The sequence below is a fragment of the Dryobates pubescens genome, chromosome 13 (assembly GCF_014839835.1).
Source record: "Dryobates pubescens isolate bDryPub1 chromosome 13, bDryPub1.pri, whole genome shotgun sequence".
Taxonomy (NCBI): domain Eukaryota; kingdom Metazoa; phylum Chordata; class Aves; order Piciformes; family Picidae; genus Dryobates; species Dryobates pubescens.
The window spans coordinates 18,854,596-18,879,321 of NC_071624.1; the positions used below are offsets into that span (position 1 = coordinate 18,854,596).

A 24,726-nucleotide genomic window follows, 5' to 3' on the forward strand; every position below is an offset into this window, starting at 1 on the left:
GTTCTGAATCATAGAATGGTCCAGGCTGGAACGCACCTCTAAAGCTCATCCAATCTAACCCTCTGCACTCAGCAGGGACATCCCCAACTAGATCAGGTTGCCCAGGGCCTCATCCAGCCTCACCTTGAGTATCTCCAGGGATGGAGCCTTAACCATCTCCCAGGACAACCTGTTCCAGGGTTCCACCATCCTCATAGTAAAGAACTTGTTCCTGATATCCAATCTAAATCTGCCTTTCTCTAGTTTGAAGCCATTACTCCTGGTCCTGTCCCTGCAGGCCTTTGCAAACAGTCTCTCTGCAGCCTTCTTGTAGCCCCCTTCAGGCACTGGCAGGCTGCTATTAGGTCTCCCTGGAGCTTCCTCTTCTCCAGGCTGAACACCCCCAGCTCCCTCAGCCTGTCCTTGTACCAGAGGTGCTCCAACCCCCTGATCATTTTCATGGGCCTGAAGGGAGAGCACAGCACCCTAAGAGGGACTGAACATCAGCCTGGGCTCTGCTGCTCTCCTGTGGGGAACAGTGAATCATAGAATGGTTTGGGTTGGAAGGGACCTCAGAGAGCATCTAGTTCCCACCCCCTGCCATGGGCAGGGATACCTCCCACCAGCCCAGGCCGCTCAAGGCCTCATCCAGCCTGGCCTTAAACACCTCCAGGGATGAGGCTTCCACCACCTCCCTGGGCAACCTGTTGCAGAGCTCGACCAACACTTCACTACTTGTTTCAGCAGGGAATGTTTATTGAAACCCATACTAAATGTTCAACCACACCAAGAAGGTCGACCTGTCCCACAGCCAAACCTGCTCTTTGGTTCTCGGATACTCTTGCTCTATGTGAGCCATGCTCATGGTAGTTCTACAAGGTGGACAGTACTGAACTAATAAGCAAAGGTCTGTGCTTTCTGAAGGTCTCTAGGTACATTTCCAGCACGTCACACCCAGTGTTTGCTGGCAGAGCTGAAGTGCCTGCAGTTTGGTTTGAGTCAAACCTGCTTGATCACCAAATGAACCGATGCCAGGTCTGGTGTTCCCCAAGCTCTTCCTCTCTCTTCTTGCCCAGTCTCTGCAGGCTGAACCCTCACAGGGCTATGACTGCCTTGGGTGAAACCTACTTGAGATCAGCTCAAGTAGGAATGGGCTGCCCAGAGAGGTTGTGGAGTCTCCTACTCTGGAGACTTCAACCCCCACCTGGATGCATTCCTGTGCAGGCTGCCCTGGGTGATCCTGCTCTGGCAGGGGGTTGGACTGCATGATCTCTGGCGGTTCCTTCCAACCTCTAAGGTACTGTGATCCTGTGATAAGCTCAGCCTGGCTGCAGCCTTGGCCACCACCCGTGGGTGCTGCGTCCCTCACTTCAGATGACGTGCAGGTAGGTCACGGCGAGATCGCTGCCCAGGCGGCTCCTGGCCGTGCACTTGTACACGCCGGAGTCCGAGGGCCGGGGACTCCGGATGAGCAAAGTCCCCGGGGGGAGGAGCCGCTCGGCCGCCCGGCCTCGGTGGCCCGGGGAAAGCACGGAGCCGTCGGGCAGCTCCCAGCTGATCTCCGGTTTGGGTATTCCCAGCGCCGAGCAGTGCAGCTGCAGCGCCGCGCCGGGCATGGTGTGGATGGTGCGCGGCGGCCTGCTGGTGATCCGCGGGGGGAAGGCTACCACGGCGACGGCAACCGTGACGGAGTCCTCTCCGGCGCCGCTGTGGGCCTTGCACACGTAATCCCCCCCGTCATGGGCAGCAGCCTCCCGGATCAGCAAGGTGCCGTTCTCCAGCAGGACGTGCCTCCTGCCGGCCTGCGGGTGCGCCAGCACCTGCCCGGTGGGCAGCACCCAGGAGGTGCTTGGTTTGGGGCTGCCGTCGGACAGGCAGTGCAGCGCCAGCGGCTCCCCGCTGACGGCCTTCACTGGCCCCACCGGGCGGGTGAGGATGTTGGGCTTCCGGCCCACCTCCACCACGATCAGCTTCTCGATGTAGCCCAGCTGGTTCCTGGCGGCGCAGCGGTACCTGCCCGCGGTGTCTGCGGCGGGGCTGCGGATGGTGAGCGTCCCCTCGCTCCCCGTGTGGAGCTGGGGAGTGCTGATGCCCCTGGGGAACCACGTGCCGTTGGGCAGCATCCAGCTCACCTCGGGTGGAGGGTGTCCGTCCACGGAGCAGTTCAGCGTGGTGGCTTTGCCAGGTGTCGCCGTGACCTTCTCGTTGAAGGGGTTTTTGAAGGTGGGTCTGCGGAGCATGTCGGCCACCTCCAGCTGCACCAGCAGCCTGCTCTCCCCTGCCTCGTTCCGCGCCACGCAGACGAACTCTGCCGCGTCGGAGGCCCGGACGTTCCGGATCTCCAGGGTCCCGTTCTCATGCACCGTCAGCCGGCTGCCGTAGTAGGGAGCCGTGAGGAAAACGTTGCCGGGCACGATCCACATGATCTGAGGAGGAGGGGAGCCTTCCGCCTGGCAGTCGATGTGCTTCCTGGCGTGCCTCACGGCCGTCACTTTCCTGATGGCTTTGTCCACGTGCAGGCCGTTGATGGCAGGAGGCTTGGCCGCCACCTCCAGCTTGTACAGCTTGGTGTCATCCCCGCCAGGGTTCCGAGCCACGCACAGGTACTGCCCGGCATCCGCCAGCTTCACCTGGCTGACCGCCAGGGAGCCGTCGGGGTGCAGAAGGTGCCTGGCTGTTGAGGAGGAGATGGTCTGGCCAGAAGGTAGCAACCAGAATATCTTTGGCTCGGGCTGCCCAGCAGCTTGGCAGTCCAGCAGCGCCGTGCCTCCGGCTTCCACCCTGAGGTGCGTCTGGTGGCCGTGCTTGATGCGAGGGGCTGCCGCCACCACCGTGACTCGCACCTTCATCTCGTCTCTGCCCAGAGTGTTCTGAGCGTAGCAGGTGTAGTCTCCTCCGGCCGCTGCCCCGGCGGTCTGCAGGTACAGGGTGCCGTTGTCAAACAGGACGTAGGGGCGGGCCCGGTGCCCGCCGTCGTCTGCCAGCATGGCGTTGTTGACCACCGTCCCATCCGGCAGGCCCCAGGAGATCTCCGGTGCGGGGGACCCGGAGGCCTTGCAGTCCACTCGGAAGTCTTTCCCGTAGGGCACCAGTTTCTTCAGGTGCTGCTTCTGGTCGATCTTGGCTGGGGTCATTGCGACACTGACTCGCAGCAGGGTCAGGTCCTCTCCCAGTGGGTTTCTTGCCACACACAAATAGTCACCGGCGTCCTTCTCGGTGACTGCCTCAATGGCCAGGGATCCGTTGGGGTAGACGTGGATTCGACTTCCCATCCTGTTTTGGGGGCAGAAAAGAAGGAAAAGGATCAGGGAGCAGAATGGGAGCTGAGCACTGGCTGTGACAGGCAGCACTAGCAGCAGCATGATACAGTAGGGAAGGTCTCTCCAGAGGCCCCGTGCCCACATCAGCCCTGGGCTGTGCCCTACTGCCTTCAGGGTGAGGAGGATGTGCCCTGCTCACCGACTTGGCATCGCTGCACAAAGCTGCACGGTGCCACCTCTGCCTTGCTGAAAACTCTCCTGTGAGCAAACCACTTCATCCTACCAGCCTCTGCTCCTCTCCCTCGCACCCACGGCCCTTGCCCTCAGCTGCTCTGCTGCAGGTTGTCCAGAATGACATTTGGCACCCAGTGGTAGTTCTCTGCTTCCCCTTCCTACAGCAGGATGTGGACATGTATCTGCCTCCTCAGCCCAGCTATGTGTTCTCCTCAGCCTGTCAAGCTTGGTTTCCTTAAGCCTGGCTTGTGCCCATGTTGGTAGGACCTCAGCCAGGTCTTCTATTAGATGTACAATAATAAGCCACCACCCACAGATGTGTCACCACTCTGAAGTGTTTAGGCATTAATCTTGCTCACAGTGTTTCAGTGAGGTCTCTTCTGTGAGCACCAGAAAAGACATTTCAGAGAGGTGGGGAAAGGAGAAGGCTCCTTCTGGTAGTTTGAGGCTGCACCTTTTAACATTTTTTCATGGCTCTTGAACAGAAAGTGGTAGAATGTAAAGAAGTCACTATTGGGTGTAAAAAAGGAAAGAATAGAATAGAATAGAATTAACCAGGTTGGAAAAGACCCTGGGGATCATCAAGCCCAACCTATCACCCAACACCATCTAATCGACTAAACCATGGCACCAAGTGCCTCATCCAGTCTCCTCTTAACACCTCTGGATATGATCAGTTCTAAACAATCCCACTGGACAGATCAGAGATATAAAACTTAGCTATGTAAACTTTCTCTCTCTTTTGGCTTCCTGGCTCTGGGAGACACTTCACTTGCTTCTGCTTGACCTTGGCTGTGCTCTTTCTTTTGGCTGAGTATCCTAACAAAATAACTCTCTGCTCTTTTTTCTTGGCCCTTTGTGTCCAGGGGGGTAAGGAAGGGGACAGGGAGTGGGAAGCTATTAGCAGCTCCCCTGGATTTTGGCCAAGGGGTGGTTCTTGTGCTGTTTGTCAATAGCTGTAAATACTGTACCTTTTGTATATATTGATTGCATTTCATTGTGGATTGTAGTTTTGCTTGTAAATACAGCTTCATTTGCTTCCACCTGGGCTGGCCTGGCAATTTAATGTCAGGGGGTAGGAGGGGAAGGGGGATTTTCAACCTACCACACTCCTACCTGTGCCACTGGTCAACAACTGCCTTGGTGGGTAACCTCCAGATGATCCTGGGCTTTGGCTCACCGGTGGCAGAGCAGTTCAGGAGCAGCTTATCTCCAAAGCTCAGCCGAGTCATCTCCTGCGAGGCGGCGGCGATCCTGGGCGGCGCATCCCTGCGCTGCACCACCAGGCTCACCACCCTCCTCTCCGAGCCCGTGGAGCTGGTGGCTATGCACTCGTAGTTGCCGCTGTCGGAGGGGGCCGCGTGGCTGAGGTGCAGGGTCCCGTTGGCAAAGAGGAACAGCTTGGCCTTCACCAGCTGCAGAGGCTTCACCACCGTGCCGTCGAAGAGGACCCAGTGGACGCTGGGCTGAGGGTTGCCCTTCACGGTGCAGGGGAGCATCAGGCTTTCCCCCAGGGCTGCATCGAGGCGTTGTCTCCTCTCCTCCAGGATGGCAGGCGGCGCCGCCACCACCTGCAGCTTCACCACCAGCGTGTCGGTGCCTGCCGGGTTCTCAGCCAGGCAGGTGTAGAGGCCCCTGTCGTAGACACTGACCTCCCGGATCACCAGAGTGCCGTCCGCTTCCACGTGGGCTTTGGCGCTGCCCGGGGAAGCGTGGGAAACGCGTGTCTGGTTGGCTAGAACCCAGGAGATGGCGGGAGGAGGCCTGCCCTCGGCTCTGCACTTCACTGCCACTGGCCCTCCGGAGTGCGCGGTGAGGAACTGCCGCCTGGCCCCGGCGATGCGGGGCGGGTAGGCCACCACCGAGAGGGTGAGCAGGAGCCGCGCCGTGCCCAGCGGGCTGGCGGCGGTGCAGAGGTACTGCCCGCGGTCCCCCAGCCCCGCCCGGGCGATGGCCAGCGTGCCGTTGGCAAACACCTGCCACCGGCCGTCCCTGCCGCCGTCCCCACGGCCTCCAGTGGCACCGGGCCCTGCGGAAGCAAGGAGACAACGGCGCAGCAGGTCAGGACCTCTCTGCTGCTTCCTTGCAGCCCAGCCCAAGCCAACGCTCTCCCTGCCCTGCTCATCCCTACCCAAGGCGCTGCTGGTGGTGGTGGAGAGCAAGGGAGTGTGGTGGTTTGGGGCTGTGCCTCGGAACAGAAAAGTGGTGAAATGTAAATAAATCACATTGGGTGCAAAAAAGGGAAATGATGATGCTGCTGATTCTCAGCTCACACTGGGTGTGCAAAGCAGTCTGCCTCTTCCCTCTGGGAGATACCAACTTCGTGCCTCTGCTGGGCTTCTGCTTGACCCTGGCTGCATTGCTTTGGCTGAGGTCTAACATCTCACTGCTCTTTCACTTGTCTCTTTGTGTACATGGGAGGGTAAGGGGGAGGCAGGGAGGGCGAAGCTATTAGCAGCTCCCCTGGGGGGGTCCTTGTGCTGTTCATTAATTGTAAATCAGAGAATCAATAAGGTTGGCAAAGACCTCAAAGCTCATCAAGCCCAACCAGTCACCCGAGACCTCATGACCACTAAACCATGGCACCAAGTGCCACCTCCAATCCCTTTTTGAACACCTCCAGGGACGGTGACCCCTGTCAACATTGTAAATCCTGTCTATTTTGTACAGATGCATTGCAACCCATTGCAGGTTGTAGTTTTGCTTGTAAATACAGCTTTCATTTGCTTCCAGCTGAGCTGGGCTGGCAAATTTAATGTTGGGGGTGTGGAATTTTCAACCCACCACAGGAAGAAGTAGGAACCTTTTGGAGGCATGGTGACCCAACATGGAAGCGAACCCAAAATGTAGTCCTCAGTAGAGGTAAGAGTTTGGATGCAGCAGATGGGGCTCTGCACATCCTAACCCCCTTTGGGTGCAGCTGTGACCAGCTTTTGGTTCCTCAAAAATACTCTGGTGTAGCTTTACCTTGGTCTGGTGGTTTGGTACCAGGCAGAGTTGGCTTTTTGCTTGCCTCAAGGGGAACAACAAAGCTGGTGAGGGGTTTGGAGCTGTGAGGGGAGGTTGAGGCCTGGCCTCTTATCTCAGAGGGCTTCTTTTGGGCTTCAAGAGCACTGGCAGATGAGTCACATCCTCAGCTTCTCCCAAGGGTGAATGCTGGCAGAATGCCTTCTTCAAGGGTAAAAATGCAGGGCTCTGAGAGCTTAGAGACCACCTCAGAGGTTACAGACCACCTCAATCTGTGTCCAGTTCTGGGCTCCTCTATTTAAGAAGGACATTGAGATACTTGAATGTGTCCAGAGAAGGGCAATGAGGCTGGGGAGGGGTCTGGAGCACAGCCCTGTGAGGAGAGGCTGAGGGAGCTGGGGTTGCTTAGCCTGGAGAAGAGGAGGCTCAGGGGAGACCTTCTTGCTCTCTCCAACTCCCTGAAGGGAGGTTGTAGCCAGCCGGGGGTTGGTCTCTTCTCCCAGGCAAGCAGCACCAGAACAAGAGGACACAGTCTCAAGCTGTGCCAGGGGAGGTTTAGGCTGGATGAAGAAGTTCTTCCCAGAAAGAGAGAGTGGCCATTGGAATGTGCTGCCCAGGGAGGTGGTGGAGGCACCATCCCTGGAGGTGTTTACAAAGAGCCTGGATGAGGCACTTGGTGCCATGGTTTAGTTGATCAGATGGTGTTGGGTGATAGGTTGGACTCAATGATCTCAAAGGTCTTTCCCAATCTGGTCTGGGCTATGCTATGCTATGCTGTGCTATGCTATTCTCTGCAACAGCAGGGAGCACCCAGCAGCACAGAATTACAGCTAAACCCTGCAGCTCCTTCTTCTTTCCCTAAAGCACTGATCCACAGCCAGCACTAAGACCCTCCCCTGGCTGCCCTGGGATGTCTGTTGTCACTCTTTCCAAGTTCATTTCCTCCAGGGCACCCCTAGATGAAGCAGTGCTTGAGTCTGGCACACAAAACATCTGCCCAGTTACAGGGCTGTCATGGAGCTTCTGGAGAAGCTTACCTGATGCTATCTTGGTCCAGTGTATGGTTGGACGTGGGTTACCAGTCGCCTCACAAGGAATGAAAGCATCTGAGTCAGCCAGGACAGTAAAAGCAGCTGATTGTCCTCCAATTATTCTGGGCTTGGAGAAGTGACTTCTGCTGAAGGTGGTAGGTTCCTGATCTTGCCTCTTTTCAGACCAGCCTTGGACTGCACCATCCTCATCCCTCCCCCGTGGAGCTGCAACCAGAGGTGAGGTCAACACGGTCAGGGCACTGATGGGGGATGGGTTGGCTCCCTCTGTAACTTCAGCAGATGGCTTCTGCCAGGAGCTGGATTCCCCCCGTGGAGGTGGGGTGGTTCTTGCAGAATGTGTAGGTGGCACAGCTTCTGTTGGGGCCGGTGGTGGGGTGGGATGCTGAGTGCTGCAAGGAGTGGCAGCTGTGCTTGCAGCAGCACTGGCCCTCAGCTTGGTTTTTGCTGTGGAGGTGTCCTGGGCTACGTGGTCTTCTTGGGCAATGCTCTCTTCCATTTCCAGGTAGGATTTTCCACCCACCATCGTGGTGGCTTTGATTTGCTGAGCAGGTTCTGACCCAGGTGCTGCAGGTTGTGTGCCTGTGGTGCTGGGAGGCTCCGAAAGCTGTGGTGTGGTTTGGATCGGTGCGGTGGGGCTCTGGGCAGCGTGGCCATCGCGTGGTGATGTGGCTGATGGGGTGTCCTGTGGTGTGAAGGGGGTGGCTGCTGTGGGCACGTGCTGAGGAGCCTCTGGGGTGTTATGTGCTGGTGTTCCTGTCACCAAGCCCCTGCTGGCACTGGCAGAGAGAGGTTCTGCAGGCATGGGACCTGCAGGCAGAGGTGATGATCCCGCTGCAGTCACAGCCAGCCTGGCTGTGCTCCCTGGGGGACTTGCTGGGGTGCTGTGGCTGACAGTTGTGCTGTGAGCAGATGTTTTAGGAGGCCTCTTCCTCCTCTGGCCTCTCTTCCTCCCTGCTCTGGATGCTTTGCTTTTGGTGATTTTGGGGTTGGTTTGAGGAGCAGCTACCGGTGTAACTGTTGGCTTCAAACTTTCTCCATCCACATCTTTGGTCATGCTACTTGCAGGATGAGGGTAAGAACGTGGCTCTGCAGTGGGAGGACATTCTGCCTCACCATTGCCATAAGGAATGGGTGTGATTGAAGACAAGAAGCCACTGCTGTGACTCCCATCTGTAGAAATAGGCACAAAGTGCAAAGGAGGCCTTTTGGTCAAGGCCGCTGTGGTTTTAGGTAGTGTGGTCTGTGCCTCTGGTGCTGGAAACACATCTGTCTGCTCCTTCAGCCCCTCTTTTGGTGCCCTGTCTTCAAAGAGAGGTTCCCCAGTTGTTTTTCCTCTTTGGAAATCTTCTGGTGAGGTTCTAGGCTCAGTGCTGGGAGGGACTGAGTTGAGGGTAGAAGATATCTTAGTGCTTGAGGTATGTGTGGTTTCTGTAGCAGTAGGAGCAGGGTGGACTAGTGGCAGCTTGAGGCTAGAAGCTTGGACTCTGTTGGTGTCGGTCTGAAATGGAGTACTGCTCTCCAGCTGCCACTGAGGAGTACCTTGGGTGCCCTCTGTGATAAGGGGCAGGACTGCTGGAGCAGCTTGCTGCTTTGCACTGGGTTTGTTGTTCTCCTCACTGAGGAAGGCTGTGCTCTGGGGAGTCCCCACTGGGTGTTCCAGCAGCACATTGACGGTGGAGGGGGAGGACAGAGGTGCTTCTGGGCTAACTGGGCTGATGGAGCTGCTCAGATGATCGAAGCCTGGTAAATCTGGCACAAATTTCCCATTCAGTGCAACACCTGCAGCCCCAGAGCCTGGCCTCCTGTGCTCCTTCCCACTTGGAGCATGTCCTGGTCGAACAATTCGTCTCCTGCCAGGGGTTTTCCTTCGTCTCCCGGACTGCTGCTGGGCCTGGGCTGTATGAGCTGCAGCCTCCTGCACCAGCTGGGGTTGCTGATGAATGGTGGCAGCTGAGGTCTCTGGTGGCTTAGGAGTTACTTGTTCTTGAGTCTGATGGAAGTGAATGTCATCAAATTCAGGGCTTGGTACACTGGCTGTCTCTACAGACACGTGGTGGCCTGTTTGGGTGGGAGTCTTGCCAACAGGCTCAGTAGAAAGCTTTGCCATTGTGGTTTGGGGAGTCCCAGACTTGCTGGTGGCTGTAACAGCTGTCATGGGTGTTGTAGACATGGGGTTTAAATGCTGGTTATTGCTTTCCCCAGTGGGTACCCACCTCTGCCCAGCAGGGAGGAGTCTGGCTGCTCTAGTTGCTCCATCAGCTGCAGCTGACTGGTTTGCAGCATTTGCTGATGTTTCACTTGGGTCAGCTCTTTCCCATGGGGCTGTAGTTGTAGGGTTTAGATAGGTTTGTGGCTTTCTGCTGTCAGAGGGCGCAGGCTGTGCGAAAGGAGAAGGCAGGGGAGTGACTGCAACCAGGAGAGAGGTTCTGCTGGCAGGAGTGTTACTTGTGGTCACCTCGGGCCCCTCCGTTCTCGCACTTCCCATTGCTCTCCCCAGAGGTGACAGAGTGGCTCTCTCTGTTACTGGCATCATGAATTCCTCTTCTGGCGATCTGAGGTCACCAGATGCTTCCTCCTCATCCCCAGGTACTTCTGAGGACTTAGGGACTTGAGGAGGTGGTTTTGCTGCAACTTCTCCTTGTTTCTCCATCAGGGTCGAGTTCCTCTTTGTCCTTTCCAGGAAGGCTGCCCAGCGCTGGGGATCGACTCTCCTGGCCGAGGACACAAACTGCCTCCGGCGTCCTCTGAGCCGCCTGCTTGTCCTGTCCCTGTAATGCCTGTGAGCCGTGGCCCTGGGGCTGGTCCTTTCACGTGCACTTGGTGCTGCCCTGCTGCTAGGTGCTGAGGCAGCAGAGCCCTGATGAGCTCTTAAAAGAGCTGGAGTGGCTGGAGGCTGGGTCTGTGTCGTAGCAGAGGCCAGCAGGGCATTGCCAGAGCCCTCACCCTCTTCCCATCCTCCCACAGCTTCATGCTTTTCCTTCAGAGGGGCTCCCTCCTTCCTAACCAGCACTTGGAAGACCAGAAGGTCAACACCGTACTGGTTGGCTGCCACACACCTAAAGTAGCCACTGTCCCTCTCTGTCACCCCTTCTATCCTCAAGGTGCCGTTGTCAAGAACCTGTTTGTTCCTTCGGGAGCGCTGCAGAACCACCTGCTGGGGTAGCACCCAGCTGACGGCAGCGGCAGGAGCCGCGCTGGACGTGCAGGGGAGGTGGAGCGTGCTGCCAGCAGCTGCGGCCAGCTGGGCTCCATTCACGCTGGTGGGCTCCACGTGGGCATCCACCACAGTGATCCTGAAGGTCAGGGTGTCTGCATCGTGCCCGTTGGTGCTGACACAGTGGTACAGCCCTGTGTCAAAAGTGTCAGCTGGCCGCAGCGTGAGGCCTCCGCTCCCGACCACGGAGATCCTTCCATCCTCGCTGAGGTAAGGAGCCCTCACCTTGCTGCCATCCGCCAGGATCCACTCTACTGCGGGAGCTGGATCTCCATTTGCCTGGCACTCCAATTCTACCGTGCCCCCAACCAGAACAGTGTGCTCTGTTTGGGTCTGGTTGTCCCTGGAGATGAGGGTCCAGCTGCTTCTCGCCTGCTTTTCGTCGGCACCGGCCAAGACAATCTGAGCCTCTGTGGAGAAGTGGAGGTGCAGGGCGGTGAGGGTGGTGGCTGTCCTGTCGAGCTGCAGTGCCACTTGGCTCTGCATCAGCCACGATGGCTCAGCCCTCAGTTCAGCCTCTATGCTGGTGAAAAGTTCATCTTTCTCGGGGTGGACCTGTCTGTATCTGTAACTAGCAGCAGGCAGGCCAGCTGCAGGCACAGTCCTCTCCAGTTTGAGGGGAGAATTGCTGTACAGGGCCAGGATGCTCCACAGCTGCTGGATGTGCTCAGCGTCAGTGCCGCACACCAGGGCCGCCGAGAAGGATGTCTTGAGGACTGTTCTGCTGGCATCTTCATCAAAGGAGATGGGAGACATCTCTTTAGGCTTTTGGAGGCTGCAAACCAAGTCCGCTCGGCTTCCAGCCTGGTCGGTCATGTTCAGCACCACAGATCCTACAGGAGCTAGGAAGTCCCTGGCGGACACGGAGCTGAAATCCCCATCGCCGGGCACCGAGAGGTTCCTCAGCTTCAGAGAGTTGTCTATGGCTGGCTTAGAGCAAGTCAGAGATGCAGAAGGAATGCCCACTAAGCTCTTCCCTCTACCACTTCTGGGGCTGGCACACACTGGGCACTGCTGGGCACCAGAACTTCTGCCTTTTTTACACTTTATAACCTCTGAAAGGAACAAAAATGCAAGGAGCTTTTGTGATACCATCTTTAGTACTACCAAACCAACCCCAAACCAACATAAAGCCTCCAGCAAGGTGTTCACTTCAATCAAATACTAACCAAGTTCACCCTAAAGTAACCTATGAAAGCCTCAAGTAACCCTGGAAACCCAGTGAGTTTTCTTTGATGAAGCTGCTGTGAAGGACCACTGGTGTTGCAGCTCAGCCTGGAGCTCCTCTGTCCTAGTGGATCTGCACCATGCAAGCAGGACTCTGCCAGGGTATGTGGCCACAGCTTTGCCCTGAGATCCAGGCTCTAGCAGTTTGGGTACCACCATGCTGCTGTGTGCAGCCTCTGCCCAGGGCAGTGGCAGAGAAACTCCCTGAGACCTCTCCTTTGGTTTTTTGTCCAAAGAATCAAGCAGAGTGTGGCCTTCCCTGCTGCCAGTTACAGAGAACTTAGCTTCCTTGCTCCCTGTGGATTTTCCTGGTGCACAGGAGCTTTGCACTGGGCAAGGAGAATGTTCCTTTAAGGAAAGCTGCACTGGGAGTGGGTTAAGACCACGACCACTGAAGTTCTTTAGGCTGAGATGCTGAATGGTCTCAATCTGTTTATCCTGGTTCCCTGGACCTACAGAAATCCCAGCTTCAGTCTGCTGGGAGGATAAGTAAGTGAAGGACAAGTCCCTTGATCAGGAAGAAGCAGCTGCTGGCTCATGATTCAGAAGCCATCAGCAAAGCCTTCGGCTCACCTGCTCTCTCTGCTGCCCACTCTGCAAACCGCCGCAGACTGCAGTCACAGGCCCAGGGGTTTCCATGAAGGTAAAGGCTCTCCAGCTCAGACATGGAGGAGAACATCTCTTCTGGTAGTGAAGTCAGCAGGTTCTCAGACAAATAGATGTGCTTCACCAGGGACACCTCAAAGAGCTGGCTGTAGCGCAGGGTGACAAAGGTGTCCGGGTGGAGCTGCTTCAGGAGGTTCCCTTCCAGGTGCACCAGCCTCAGGGAGGTGAGGCCATAGAACACGTTGGGATTCACAAATTCAATCCTGTTGTGGTCCATGTGCAAGCGGACCAAGCTCTTCAGACCATAGAAGGCGTCCTGCTGGAGTACTCTGACCTTGTTATAGCTCATCTTTAAGACCTGTTGGCGAGAAGGTGGCAAGTGTGAAACACAAACCCTTCTCAGGGGGGGTTATGAGGCTGCCAACAAACTGTGACTGATGGTCAAGAGCTTCAGCAGCCCAGTGGTAGGTGTGCCTGCCAGAAAGCTTGGAGGAATTTGAGGCTGAGGGAGCTGGGATTGTTTAGCCTGAAGAAGAGGAGGCGGAGAGGAGACCTTGTTGCTCTCTACAGCTCCCTGAGAGGAGGTTGGAGTGAGGCTGATGTTGGTCACCTCTCCCAGGTAACTAATGACAGGGCAGGGGAAAGCAGCCTCAAGCTGCACCAGGGGAGGTTTAGGTTGCATATTAGGAACAACTTCTTTCCTGTAACAGTGGTCAGGCTGCCCAAGGAGGTGGTGGAGTCACCATCCCTGGAGATGTCCAAATGAGTGGACATGGCACTCTGGGACATGGTCTAGTGGTCATGGAGGTGTTGGGCAGCAGGTTGGACCTGATGATCCTTGAAGTCTTTTCCAACCTTAACAACAATTAAAGAATATAGAAGGTAAGGAAAGTTGGGGGGGGTGGGGAGTAAGGAAAGGGAAGGGGGGAAGGAAAGGGAGGGAGGGAGGATGGAAGGACATTTGCCAACCAGATACTGGATCATGAAGGCTCTCAGCTTTCACCTGGATGCCATAAGAAACAGAAATGCAGAGCAGGTTGTCTCCTCGTGAGGATCAGCCATTTAGCTCTTACCTGGAGGGAATGTAAATCACTGAAGACCTTCTCAGGGATGGCATTGATCTGGTTGCTGTGCAGCATCAGTAACTCCAGCTTCTCCAGGCCAGCAAAGTCCACTCTGGTCAGCTGGAGCAAGCTGTTGTAGCTGCAAGGGAGGTTACACCTCAGAGCTGGCTTGAGTCAGCCAGCCCAGCTTCCTGAGCTCTCAAACCAACCAACCAACCCAACCCAAAATAACAACCCTGTGGAAGTGCACAAAGCTGACAACACTGCTGGTGGCTAAAGTGACATTTCAAGTCCTTTCCTTCCTGCTAGCACAGAATTTGGCAACTTTCCCAGGGCAGCTTTGTGTGTTCAGTGTGGGGAGGGAAAACAACTGCCCAGATGTGCAGGTATTTGCATGCCAGGTTTGGCAGAAGAGCGAGGAGCTCCCAGAATGGCAGAGATTGGTGACACACTGATGCCTCTTTCAGTGAAGGGCTTTCCCAACCCTGCAGCATCCCAGAGAGGTCCATGAACAAAAGAGCCTCCTTTGCTGTCCATGGAGAGCAAGGTAAAGCCAAGGGTGCTTGGGTGTGGGCTTCCTCCTGGTCAAGACTTTAAGCTATCTGCTGCTTTGGTTAATGACAGGACATTGATAGGACAAGGGAAAAGTTGTCCTAGGGGAGGTTTAGGCTGGACATAAGGAACAATTTCTTCCCCAAAAGGCTGTCAAGCCTGGAACAAGCTGCCCAGGATAGTGATGGAGTCCTCATCCCTGGAGTGATTTCATTGTGGTGCTGATGGAGTCCCCATCCCTGGAGGGGTTTCAATGTGGTGCTGATAGGGCCCCCATTCCCTGGGGGGGTTTCAGTGTGGTACTGAGGGACACGATTCAGTGGTGACCTGGCCATGAGGATTGGACTTGTGTTCTTAAAGGTCTTTTCCAACCAAAACAATTCCATGATTCTATGATTCTGAGCCTGGAAACTCCCAGTTATTGCTTTGCAGAGTGCTGAAAGGCAACTGGTCAGAGTGTGTGAAGGCTCAGGGTTGGACATACCCCAGGTTGATGCGCTCCACGTCGGGAGGGATGCGCGGCGGGACAGCTGTGAAGTACCGGAACGTGCAGTGCACCTCGGTGGGGACATAGCAGGCACAGAGCCGGGGACAGGCCGTGGTGTAGGGAAGGGTGGCCAGGCAGAGGGTCAGGAGGGCGCCCAGCCAGCAGGGCCTGGCTCTGTGCATCGCCCCCATCCTGTGACACGACGGCAACGCTATGCTGCCATCCTTCCTTCACGGGTTCCTGCAGGGAAAGCACAGCACACCGGCGCCTTGGGAGGTGTTCAGGTTTCAGCTGCCGGCAGGAGAATTGTGTAGCTTGAAAGAGAACCCGACCCACGGAACACCCCTAGGGCTCCGGGGTTTGTACGTAGATCTGTCGGGATCTGAGCTGTTTGTCCTTGCTGGCCAATGAAGCGTAACTGCCACAAGTTGTGCCTCCCCACTCCCCATGGATAAAGGAGGCTGCTCTGGGCACCTCATTGCTGAAGAGACACCGAGGAACCAGGCAGGCTTTGGGGAAGGGTCACAGGCATGGTCAGAGGAATGGAACATTTTCCACCTGGGAACTGTCTGAGTCTCTGGGAAGCAAACGGGGCAAGGAGGAGAACACCCGAGGAGACAGGGACAGGGTCTGCAGGATGCTGAGTGCCGTGGGGCTGTGCCTTGCCTTTCCCAGCAGTCTTAGTCTGGGGCTAACCCCCGAGGCAGCTGCAGACCCCTCAGCCCCGGGGGGTGCTGCTCGCAGGTACCGTTCGGCTTTCGAGGGGCAAGCCGCGGGGCTGCGGCGGTGCCCGGCAGCGCTCCCCGGGTCCTGCGGGGGTCCGCCCGCGACGTGTCCCGGCCCGGAACACGTCGGCTCCCTCCGTGCCAGTAACTATCCCGGGCTAAACTAACTCTTTCCAAAGCCTTCCCCGCTCCGCTCCCACCGCCCACCCGCCCCCCGGGGTACCTGCCCGAGGGGGTCCCGGTGGCAGTGGCCCCGCCCCGCCTGGCCCTACCTGTGCGACCTCCGTGGCGGGGCCGGGACCTCGGGCAGAGCCAGGCCGGGCAGGGCAGGAGGGTCCCTCCGCCGGCGGCGGCTCCTCCTTCCGGGAGGCTCCGTCGCGCTGCGGGGGCGCTGTGGCCGTCCGACGGCTCCCGGAGCCGGGAGAGGCGGGGAGAGGGTCCTGCTGCTGCCTGCCGGGGCAGGCGGAGCTGTGTCCTCCAGTCCGTGCTGCCGAGGGCACGGCCGCCCCTTCTTCGGTCCCCTCTGCCCCGTGCACTGCAGCCCGGGCCCTCCTGCCCCGGTCCGGACCGAGCCGAGTACCGCTGCCCCCTCCTCGGTCCCCGCTGTCCTGGGCACTGCAGTCCGATCCCCCTAACCGATCTGCTCTGCCTCTACCCCGGGCACCGCCGGCCCCTCTCGGTTCCCCGCAGCTCGGGCGCCACCCACTCCCAAATTCCCCCTGCCCCGGGCACAGCCACTCCCGATATCCCCACCCTGGGCACCACCTACTCCCACATCCCCCCTGCGCCGGGCACAGCCACCCCGGGTCCCCGTGCCCTGCTCCACATCGTCCCACTCCCCGGCTGCTCCGGGCACAGCGCTCCCGCCCCCGCCAAGGCTTTGCATTTCCCCCAGCCCTGCTGTTTGTCATGGAAAACCGTAAATTTCGCTAAACGGCTTCGTTTTCTGTGCCCCAGGTGAAGGTGACTCTGCTCACATCCACCTGGTGCCAGGAGACACGGACCTGCTTGTGCTACCTGCAACTCTTGGTCTCAGAGAGATAACAAAGCCTCTGTTCCAGGTGTCTCCTTCCACTCTGCTCTGCCCTGGTGAGGCCACAACTGGAATCTGGGCTCCCCCGTTCAGGAGGGACAGGGATCTGCTGGAGAGAGTCCAAGGGAGGGCTACCAGGATGCTGCACTGCCTGGTGAGGAGAGGCTGAGAGCCCTGGAGCTGGTTAGTCTGGAGAGGAGAAAGCTGAGAGGGGATCTGATCAATGTCAAGAGGCAGGGGACAGGCTCTGCTGAGTTGCACCCTGTGATAGGACAAGGGGCAATGGATGGAAACTAAAGTACACCTCAACATGAGGAGGAACGTCACTGTGAGGGTCACAGAGCCCTGGAGCAGGCTGCCCAGAGAGGTTGTGGAGTCTCCTTCTCTGGAGCCTTTCCAGCCCCATCCAGATGTGTTCCTGTGTGACCTGTGCTGGGTTCCATGGTCCTGCTCTGGCAGGGGGGTTGGACTGGATGATCTCTGGAGGTCCCTTCCAACCCCTAACATCCTGTGAGCCATTGAGCAGTGGCTCCTAGTTCTGTGGTGATGTTTGAGGTGCTTGCTGAGAAGGAGGAGAACCTTGAGAGCTCACCACTGTCCCTGTTCCTGCTGAATGTTGTTCCTCTGAGTGGCAGAGCCTTACAGGGCTAAATATTAATTAGTCTGAAGGGGAAAGCATTCCTTCCTTTCATGAGTAATGGTTGTTTTTTACTAGATTACTGAGGTCAAGGCTCCTCCAGGGACACATTCCAACGTTTGGTCCTTTTTATTTGTGTGTGGGGGTGTAAACAGTAGGTAAAAGGCATTTTGTAAGGTAATTTGTGGTGGAAAAAGGGGCTGGAGCTCCTTCTGAGAGCATTTCCCCAAACCACACACTTGAAACTCAGCATTTAACCAAGAAATAAAAAGGCTTGAGGTGTACAATGCCTCTTGTCAGAGCCTTAAGAAAAGAGCATTCATCTGGGGGTGCTCTCTGTGTGCTGGAACTGACCCCCAGCCCTCATTTAGCTCTGAGAACAAAGGATTGTGTTACAGAAACCACAACCTTCTCCCCCCCAGAAGGCTGCTGAGCAACATGTGGAATATTTTACATCAGAATGTGGTTGTGATTTCCCAGGGCTGTTGGGCAGAAAATGCAATGGTTGTACAAACCAAACTGGTGCTCTGCTTGGCTGGCTGAGTCTGGCACAGGGGTGCTGCTGGAGGACCTTGCTTTGGGTGGAATTCATTACTGGGGCGAATTGAGGGAGCTTGTTGTTGAGTGAAACTGGATCCTGGCAAGGAAGTGTGGTGAGTGTCAGCTCAGGAGAGCAAAGGAGAGGGGAGATGGATGAGGCACAAGCTTTGAGCTGGGTCTTCACAGCAGAATCACAGAATCCATCAGGTTGGTAGGGAACCTCAAAGGTCATCTTGTCCAACCACCCCCTGCAGTCAGCAGGGACATCTCCAACTAGGTCAGGCTGCCCAGGACCTTATTGAGTTTGACCTTGAATTAGAATCACAGAATTGTCAGGGTTGGAAGGGACCTCAAGGCTCAGCCAGTTCCAAGCCCCCTGCCATGGGCAGGGACACCTCACACTACAGCAGGTTGCTCACAGCCACCTCCAGCCTGGCTGCAAACACCTCCAGGCAGGAGGCTTCCACCACCTCCCTGGGCAGCCTGTGCCAGGCTCTCACCACCCTCATGGGGAACAACTTCTTCCTCACAGCCAATCTCAATCTTCCCCATTTCTAGTTTTGCTCCATCCCCCCCAGTCCTATAACTCCCTGACACCCTCAAAAGTCCCTCCCCAGCTTTCTTGGAGCCCCCTTCAGACCCTGGAAGGCCACCAGAAGGTCTCCTGGGAGCCTTCTCCTCTCCAGCCTGCACAACCCCAACTCCCTCAGTCTGTCCTCACAGCAGAGCAGCTTCAGCCCCCTGCTCATCCTCCTGGCCCTTCTCTGGACACCTTCCAGCACCTCCAGATCCTTCCTGGCACAGAGGCTCCAGAACTGGCCCCAGAGCTCCAGCTGTGGGCTCAGCAGAGTGGAGCAGAGGGGCAGAATCCCCTCCCTGGCCCTGCTGGCCACACTTCTCTTGCTGCAGCCCAGGCTCTGCTTGGCTCTCTGGGCTGCCAGTGCTCACTGCTGGCTCCTGTTGAGCTTCTCCTCCCCCAGCACCCCCAGGTCCTTTTCTTCAGGGCTGCTCTCAAGCCAGTCCCTGTAGGGAAGGAGCCTCAAGCACACTCCTGGGCAAGCTGTGATTCCCCTGCAGACTGTGACCATCCCCCTCCCAAAGCGCTTCCTCCTGAGGTGGATCTGTTTTGCTGCAGGTGTCTCAGCTCCACTCACACTACACTCCCACTCTGCCTCGTGTTTCTTCCTCGTGGTGCTGTACCCTGCTCCCCACAGAGCACCAGTTCTCCTGCAAGGCCCTTTGCAGAATGTTTTTCAGGTTGTTCTTTTTTTTCCCCCTTCACAGCTCCTCGCCAGCCAAATCCTTCCAGCGTCTTCTGTGCCAATTCCCTGCGTGGTACCAGATTGTGCATCTGCCTGGGTCAGAGTCAGATTGCCTCCTTGTTTTCTTAAAGCAGGAGAGTAAAGCAAAACAAACAAACTGCTCCAGTTTGTGGCAAAGCAGCCTGTCAGCCTTCCCCTGTCCGTGGGAGAATTGGCTGTTCAAAGTCCTGTTGGAAGAGGAAAGCTGCCAGAGATGGAGGAGCTCCAAATCGACCCAAGAGTTTCTTTTGGTGAAGGACAGATGTCACAGGACACTGCCTCACTGGCCTTCAAAGGGCTGGCAGAAGCAGTGGGACTCTGTCACAAGTGACCAGCTGCCTGGTGGTGGATTCATAGAATCAACCAGGTTGGAAAAGACTCAGAGATCATCAAGTCCAACCTATCACCCAACACCATCTGATCAACTAAACCATGGCTCCAAGTGCCACATCCAAGCCTTTTGTGAACACCTCCAGGGATTGTGACTCCACCACCTCCCTGGGCAGCACATCCCAGGGCCAATTGCTCTTTCTGGGAAGAACTTTCTCCTCACCTTGAGCCTGGTGCAGCTGGAGACTGTGTCCTCTTGTTCTGGTGCTGGTTGCCTGGGAGAAGAGGCTCCAGACGCCTCCCCAGCCTCATTGCCCTTCTCTGGACATGTTCAAGTGTCTCAATGTCCTTCTTAAATGGAAGAGCCCAGAACTGGACACAGATTGAGGTGGTCTCTAACCTCCAAGGTGGTCTCCAAGCTCTCAGAGCCCTGCATTTTTTCCCTTGTAGAAGTCATTCTGCCAGCATTCACCCTTGGGAGAAGCTGAGGATGTGACTCATCTGCCAGTGTTTTTGCAACCCAAAAGAAGCCCTCTGAGCTAAGAGGCCAGCCCAGTTCACACCTCCAGCAGCCAGTACTGCTGAGCTGGCAGGGAGCCCTTGGTGTCACCAGGTTCTCTGGGGCAGGTGCTGCCTGTTCCCTACCTCCTGCACACACAGCAGATGAGGGTCCTGGGTGCAGGCTGTGAGCACCAAACGATGCAAGACTTCAGTAAAGCATTTCCACTTTCTCAGCTTGCTCTAACCTGACCTTGTCTGCTCCAAGGATCAGCATCCTCTGTGCAGAGCTGAGCTTCTGATGGTGCTGGGCACTCAGAACCAGGCTGGTGTTGTACATTTCAGTGTGGCATTCCCAGCCCCCTCTCCAGAGCTGCAGCTCTCAGCTTCTGAGGCTGAGTGCCTGAGAAATGAAATAAAAGGCTGCCTGGGCCAGCGTGCAGGAGATCCTCTCTGTGCCCCAGCTCTCCTGCTCTCCCTGGGTGCCCTTCTGACCGGTGTGTGGTCAGGAGGTAATCCATCTTGCCTGGGCTGCTGCTGGTGTCTGCCCTGGCTCTGAGCAGCCAGGGACTCCCTCCGGCTGCCGCAGTTGGGCTTTGCGCAGCTCAGATGACACAGAGCCGATAAATCATCCGCGCCGCTGGCAGCCGCATCAAAGGCTCCTGCCTGGTGCGTTCACTGCGGATGAGAGAGGTCTGCCTCCCCTTGCCTTGTGGAGCACTCTGTCTTCCTCCTCTTTCCCCTGGGCACTTCTCAGAGGTGGGCATGACGAGAGGAACCATCTGTCCCCGGAGCTTAGAGGAGGAGCTTGCTCGGCCCGCGGTGTGCCTGGGGATGGATCTGCTCTCCTCGTTAGGGAGCGCAGCCTCAAAGAGGCGACTCGGGCGTTTGATCTGCCGTGACGTGTGGGATCGGAAGCTCCTGTGCCTTCAGCGAGATCTTTCATCTCCTTTCAGACCACCTGGCAAGCAGAGATGTGGACCTGCAAACCTACTCAAGCAGCAGCTGAAGCGAAATGCAGCCCTCCAGCCCCAGGTGTGGAGGGGTTGTTGTCAGTGCTCAGCTCAGAGGTTGGCCAGAGGGGGTTCCAGCATTTGGGTTTCACAAGCAGCATTGCAATCAGGGGTTTGGAGGTCTCTGTAGGCGTAATGTGGGGTTAATTAATCTGCTGTGTTGTTATTTAGAATCACAGAACTGTCAGGGTTGGAAGGGACCTCAAGGCTCAGCCAGCTCCAACCCCCTGCCATGGGCAGGGACACCTCACACCACAGCAGGTTGCTCACAGCCACCTCCAGCCTGGCTGCAAACACCTCCAGGGATGAGGCTTCCACCACCTCCCTGAGCAACCTGTGCCAGGCTCTCACCACCCTCCTGGGGAAGAGCAACTTCTTCCTCACATCCAATCCCAATCTCCCCATTGCTGTTAAAGGATCTTGTTTCTTGGTGAATCCCCACGTGCATAGGATAAGGCAGCAAGCTCTCTGGGTGTTTGTGCTAGTAAAGGGATGAGGATGATAGAATTGTTTTTAATTCCATTTAAATTTGGAGCAGCAGCTGTAAAATCTTCTTGACTTGCTCTGGAAAAGAATATTTTTTAGTCTGGAGAAGAGAAGACTGAGAGGGGATTTAATCAGCAACTATCAGAGGGCTGGGGGTCAAGAGGCAGGGGACAGGCTCTGCTCAGCTGCACCCTGGGACAGGGCAAGGGGAAATGGATGGAAACTCCAGCACAGGAGGTTCCACCTCAACGTGAGGAGGAACTTCTTCCCTGTGAGGGTCACAGAGCCCTGGAGCAGGCTGCCCAGAGAGGTTGTGGAGTCTCCCTCTCTGGAGACTTTCAAGCCTCGTCTGGATGCATTCCTGTGAGACCTACATTAGACTCTATGCTCCTGCTCTGGCAGGGAAGTTGGACCTGCAGATCTCCAGAGGTCCCTTCCAACCCCTAACATCCTGTGAGCCTGTGATCACACTGCAAGATTAGCTAGCAAGACAATCATAGAATTGTCAGGCTTGGAAGGCACCTCAAGGATCCTCTAGTTCCAACCCCCCTGCCATGGGCAGGGACATCTCACACTAGATCATGTCCCCACAGCTCCTCTGATGAAAAAATGGTGTGACTGCATCTCTGTATGACCAAACAGACTCTCTTTAGTGGGGATGGGAATGGCAGCATTGCTGAGTAGCTGATACCACCCTGAACCATTTGACAACTGCTAATTGGAATTAAGCAGGGCCTTGGGTGAAAATGAGCCCAAAGGTCAGGGTGTTGTTACCTACAGCACCCACAGGCAGAGTGCAGTGGTTAAAGGGGAGATGTTCTGGCACTTCATTCACAAGCACCCTTCCCTACCAGCCACTTGAAAACAAAGAGCTTGTGCTGAAGGAAGGCTTTGCTTTGTGGTGAGGAGGTCCATTCACACTGCCCTGTCACTAGTTGTGATTAGTTTAAATAGCTGGGGGGGAAAAACCCAAACAAGCAGGGAAAAACAAACCCCAAACCACTCAAAGAAAGCAGGGAAGCCAACCAGCCCTGCCCCAAACCACCCAGCCAAACAAACACCCTCTGCCTGAAAGCCACCAGGCTGCGTACTTCCGTGGCTCTGCATCCATCCTGGGTTATTTCCCAGCCACAATCAACCCCAAATGTCACCAGCAAAACATTGCCAGGCCTGTGTGCCAGCCCCTGAGGGCTCTTTCTGTCCCTCTGCTCAAGAGGTGTGACCCAGCTGAGAGCTGAGCTGGGGCAGAGGGTGGGTCCCACCTGCCTGATGCTCTGCTCACACCCACAGAGACTATTTAAAGCTGAGCTCAGACCTTGAGTTGTTCTGTGCTCTGTTTAGGTCAAAGCTTGTGGAGTTTGCTGATTGAAGAGCAGCAGCAGCAGGGCTTGGGAAGTCTTACAAAAGCAGAAGTTCTTCAGGGGGTCTTTCTCAGCCATGGTCAGCGCTGGAAGCTTGGAGATTTTCTGGGCTGAGGCATGGGAAGGAGGGAAGAGAAGATGCCTGCTCTACAGGTGAGGAAGCCTGAACACCACACCAGGCTATGGCTGCTCACAGGGGAGGAAGAAGGAACACTTCTAGCTAATGCACATTGTTTTGCTTGCTTCACTTGCCATGGAGGGCTGCACAAAATCAGCAGCCTTGAAGGTCTCTTCCAACTGTTGCAAAATATTCCCTCTCCTGTGTCAGCTCAACTTGCATTAGAAGGCTTTGGTGCTCCAGCTAGGCAGCAAACACTTAGCAAATGTATGGGCTGGGGGGGTTGAGTGTACTGCAGGAGGTAACCTGGGTGTGAGGTGGTGGAGAACTTGCACCAATAAGCTGATGAAGGTGGCAGAGGAGAAGGCCTTTAGCAAACCTTCAAACAACTGAATAATTTCTGTCCTGGATAGCACCTCTCTCCAGGCTAAAAAGTCATTTGAGAGGAGTAGATGGTGTGAAAGTGTCATGTGGAACAAAAAAGTGGAAGTGAAGAGCTTAGAACTTCCTGGCTTCTAGCACAAGCCCCATGAGGAGAGGCTGAAGGAGCTGGGGTTGTTTAGCCTGGAGAAAAGGAGGCTCAGGGGAGACCTCATTGCTCTCTACAACTACCTGGAGGGAGGTTGTAGCCAGGGGGGCTTGGTCTCTTCTCCCAGGCACCCAGCACCAGAACAAGAGGTCACAGTCTCAAGCTGTGCCAGGGGAAGTTTAGGCTGGAGGTGAGGAAGAAATTGTTCCCAGCAAGAGAGACTGGCCATGGGAATGTGCTGCCCAGGAAGGTGGTGGAGTCACCAGCACTGGAAGTCTTCAAAATAAGAGTGGATGAGGCCCTTGGAGCCATGGTTTAGTTGATCAGATGGTGCTGGGTGATAGGCTGGACTTGATGATCTCTGAGGTCTTTTCCAACCTGGTTAATTCTTTATTCTGAACTGGTCCCTTTCTCCTGTTGTGTTTTGTTCTCCATCTGTGTGTTCAGCAGTGCTCAAATCATTTTGAAGTGCAGAGGGCCTAATGAAAAAGACTTTAGAAGCTGCTGCTCCTTGTAGAGAGGTTGTAGCTAGGTGACGATCTCTGCACATCCCTCCTGCTGCTTTTGTCTTAATGATGCTGTCCTGTGGCTTCTGGGGAGGGCATGCAGTGACCTCAGCCTTTCTGAGGCTCTTGTGGCTGCTGTGACAAAGGGAGAGGGGAAAGGGCTCTTTGAGCTCCACTTTCAAAGGGTTGTAATTCAGCAGTGAGACAGTGCCAAGGCTGCCTTTGTCAGGTCGAGCATGTTCAGTTGGTGTTGTGGTTTGACGTGGGTCACTGCAGGGGAAATCAAGGTCTCCTCCAAGTACAACTCCACCAGCAGCTCAGGGAGGGATTTCTGGGGGCTGTGCTGTTTGCTGTGTCCCAGCACTGGCTGATGGTCAGTGTCCCAGCACTGGCTAATGGGTTGGAAGGGACCTCCAAAGCTCATCCAGCCCGACCTCCCCGCAGTCAGCAGGGACCTCCTCCACCGGATCAGGTTGCCCACAGCCCTGTCCAGCCTCACCTTGAATAGCTCTGGGGAAGGAGACTCCTGAAGCCCTCAGACTGTTCACAATACAAGCAGTGCAAATCAACCTATTTGCCCTCCCTTTTACTTCTCTCCCTGCTGCCCTAACTCTTAAAGCAGATCCCCAGCTTTCCAGGAACAGCAGGGATGACAAGGGGATGACCTGGGACAAGCCCTGGGGCTGCCACCAGCTCTGTGGGGCAGAGGTGGGTGTGGGATGGCATCACAGAAAGACAGGGGCTGGAAGGGGCCTCTGGAGTCTGAGTCCAACCCCCCCCCTGCCAAGGTAGCTTCCTCCTGAAGATGACATGGGAACATGTCCAGGTGAGATTTGGATATCTCCAGAGCTCTGGCATCCTTCAACTAAAGAAGTTCCTAAGGTGCTGCAGGGTCCACTGGGACACCTGGAGCAAGCAGAATCCTCTGGAGATCCCAGGATCCTCAGCATCCACCACAGCACCTGGGGCATGGGGGATCCTCTGCTGCTACCAGGAGCTTCTGGGGA

At 56.1% G+C, this 24,726-nt stretch overlaps 1 protein-coding gene across 1 annotated transcript; it reads right to left on the reverse strand.

Annotated features, from left to right (window-relative positions):
• Positions 1 to 761: 761 nt before the first annotated feature.
• Positions 762 to 14,878, reverse strand: IGSF10 (immunoglobulin superfamily member 10). The gene is made up of 6 exons (XM_054166913.1): positions 14,640 to 14,878; positions 13,613 to 13,742; positions 12,507 to 12,897; positions 7,478 to 11,761; positions 4,590 to 5,502; positions 762 to 3,252 (listed from the first exon to the last, which is right to left on the reverse strand). The coding sequence occupies exons 1-6, from the start codon at positions 14,831 to 14,833 to the stop codon at positions 1,350 to 1,352; spliced, it is 7,815 nt and encodes a 2,604-aa protein (XP_054022888.1). The 5' UTR covers positions 14,834 to 14,878; the 3' UTR covers positions 762 to 1,349.
• Between the last annotated feature and the right edge of the window lie 9,848 nt (positions 14,879 to 24,726).

What these genes read in the sequence shown, in the direction of transcription:
- IGSF10 (XM_054166913.1), bottom strand. Translation starts at nt 14,833, where the DNA reads ATGGGGGCGATGCACAGAGCCAGGCCCTGCTGGCTGGGCGCCCTCCTG. An exon ending in GTGATTTACATTCCCTCCAG is followed by an intron (nt 12,898 to 13,612) that starts GTAAGAGCTAAA and finishes TCTCGCCAACAG; the next exon opens with GTCTTAAAGATGAGCTATAA. An exon ending in GTGGGCAGCAGAGAGAGCAG is followed by an intron (nt 11,762 to 12,506) that starts GTGAGCCGAAGG and finishes TGTTCCTTTCAG; the next exon opens with AGGTTATAAAGTGTAAAAAA.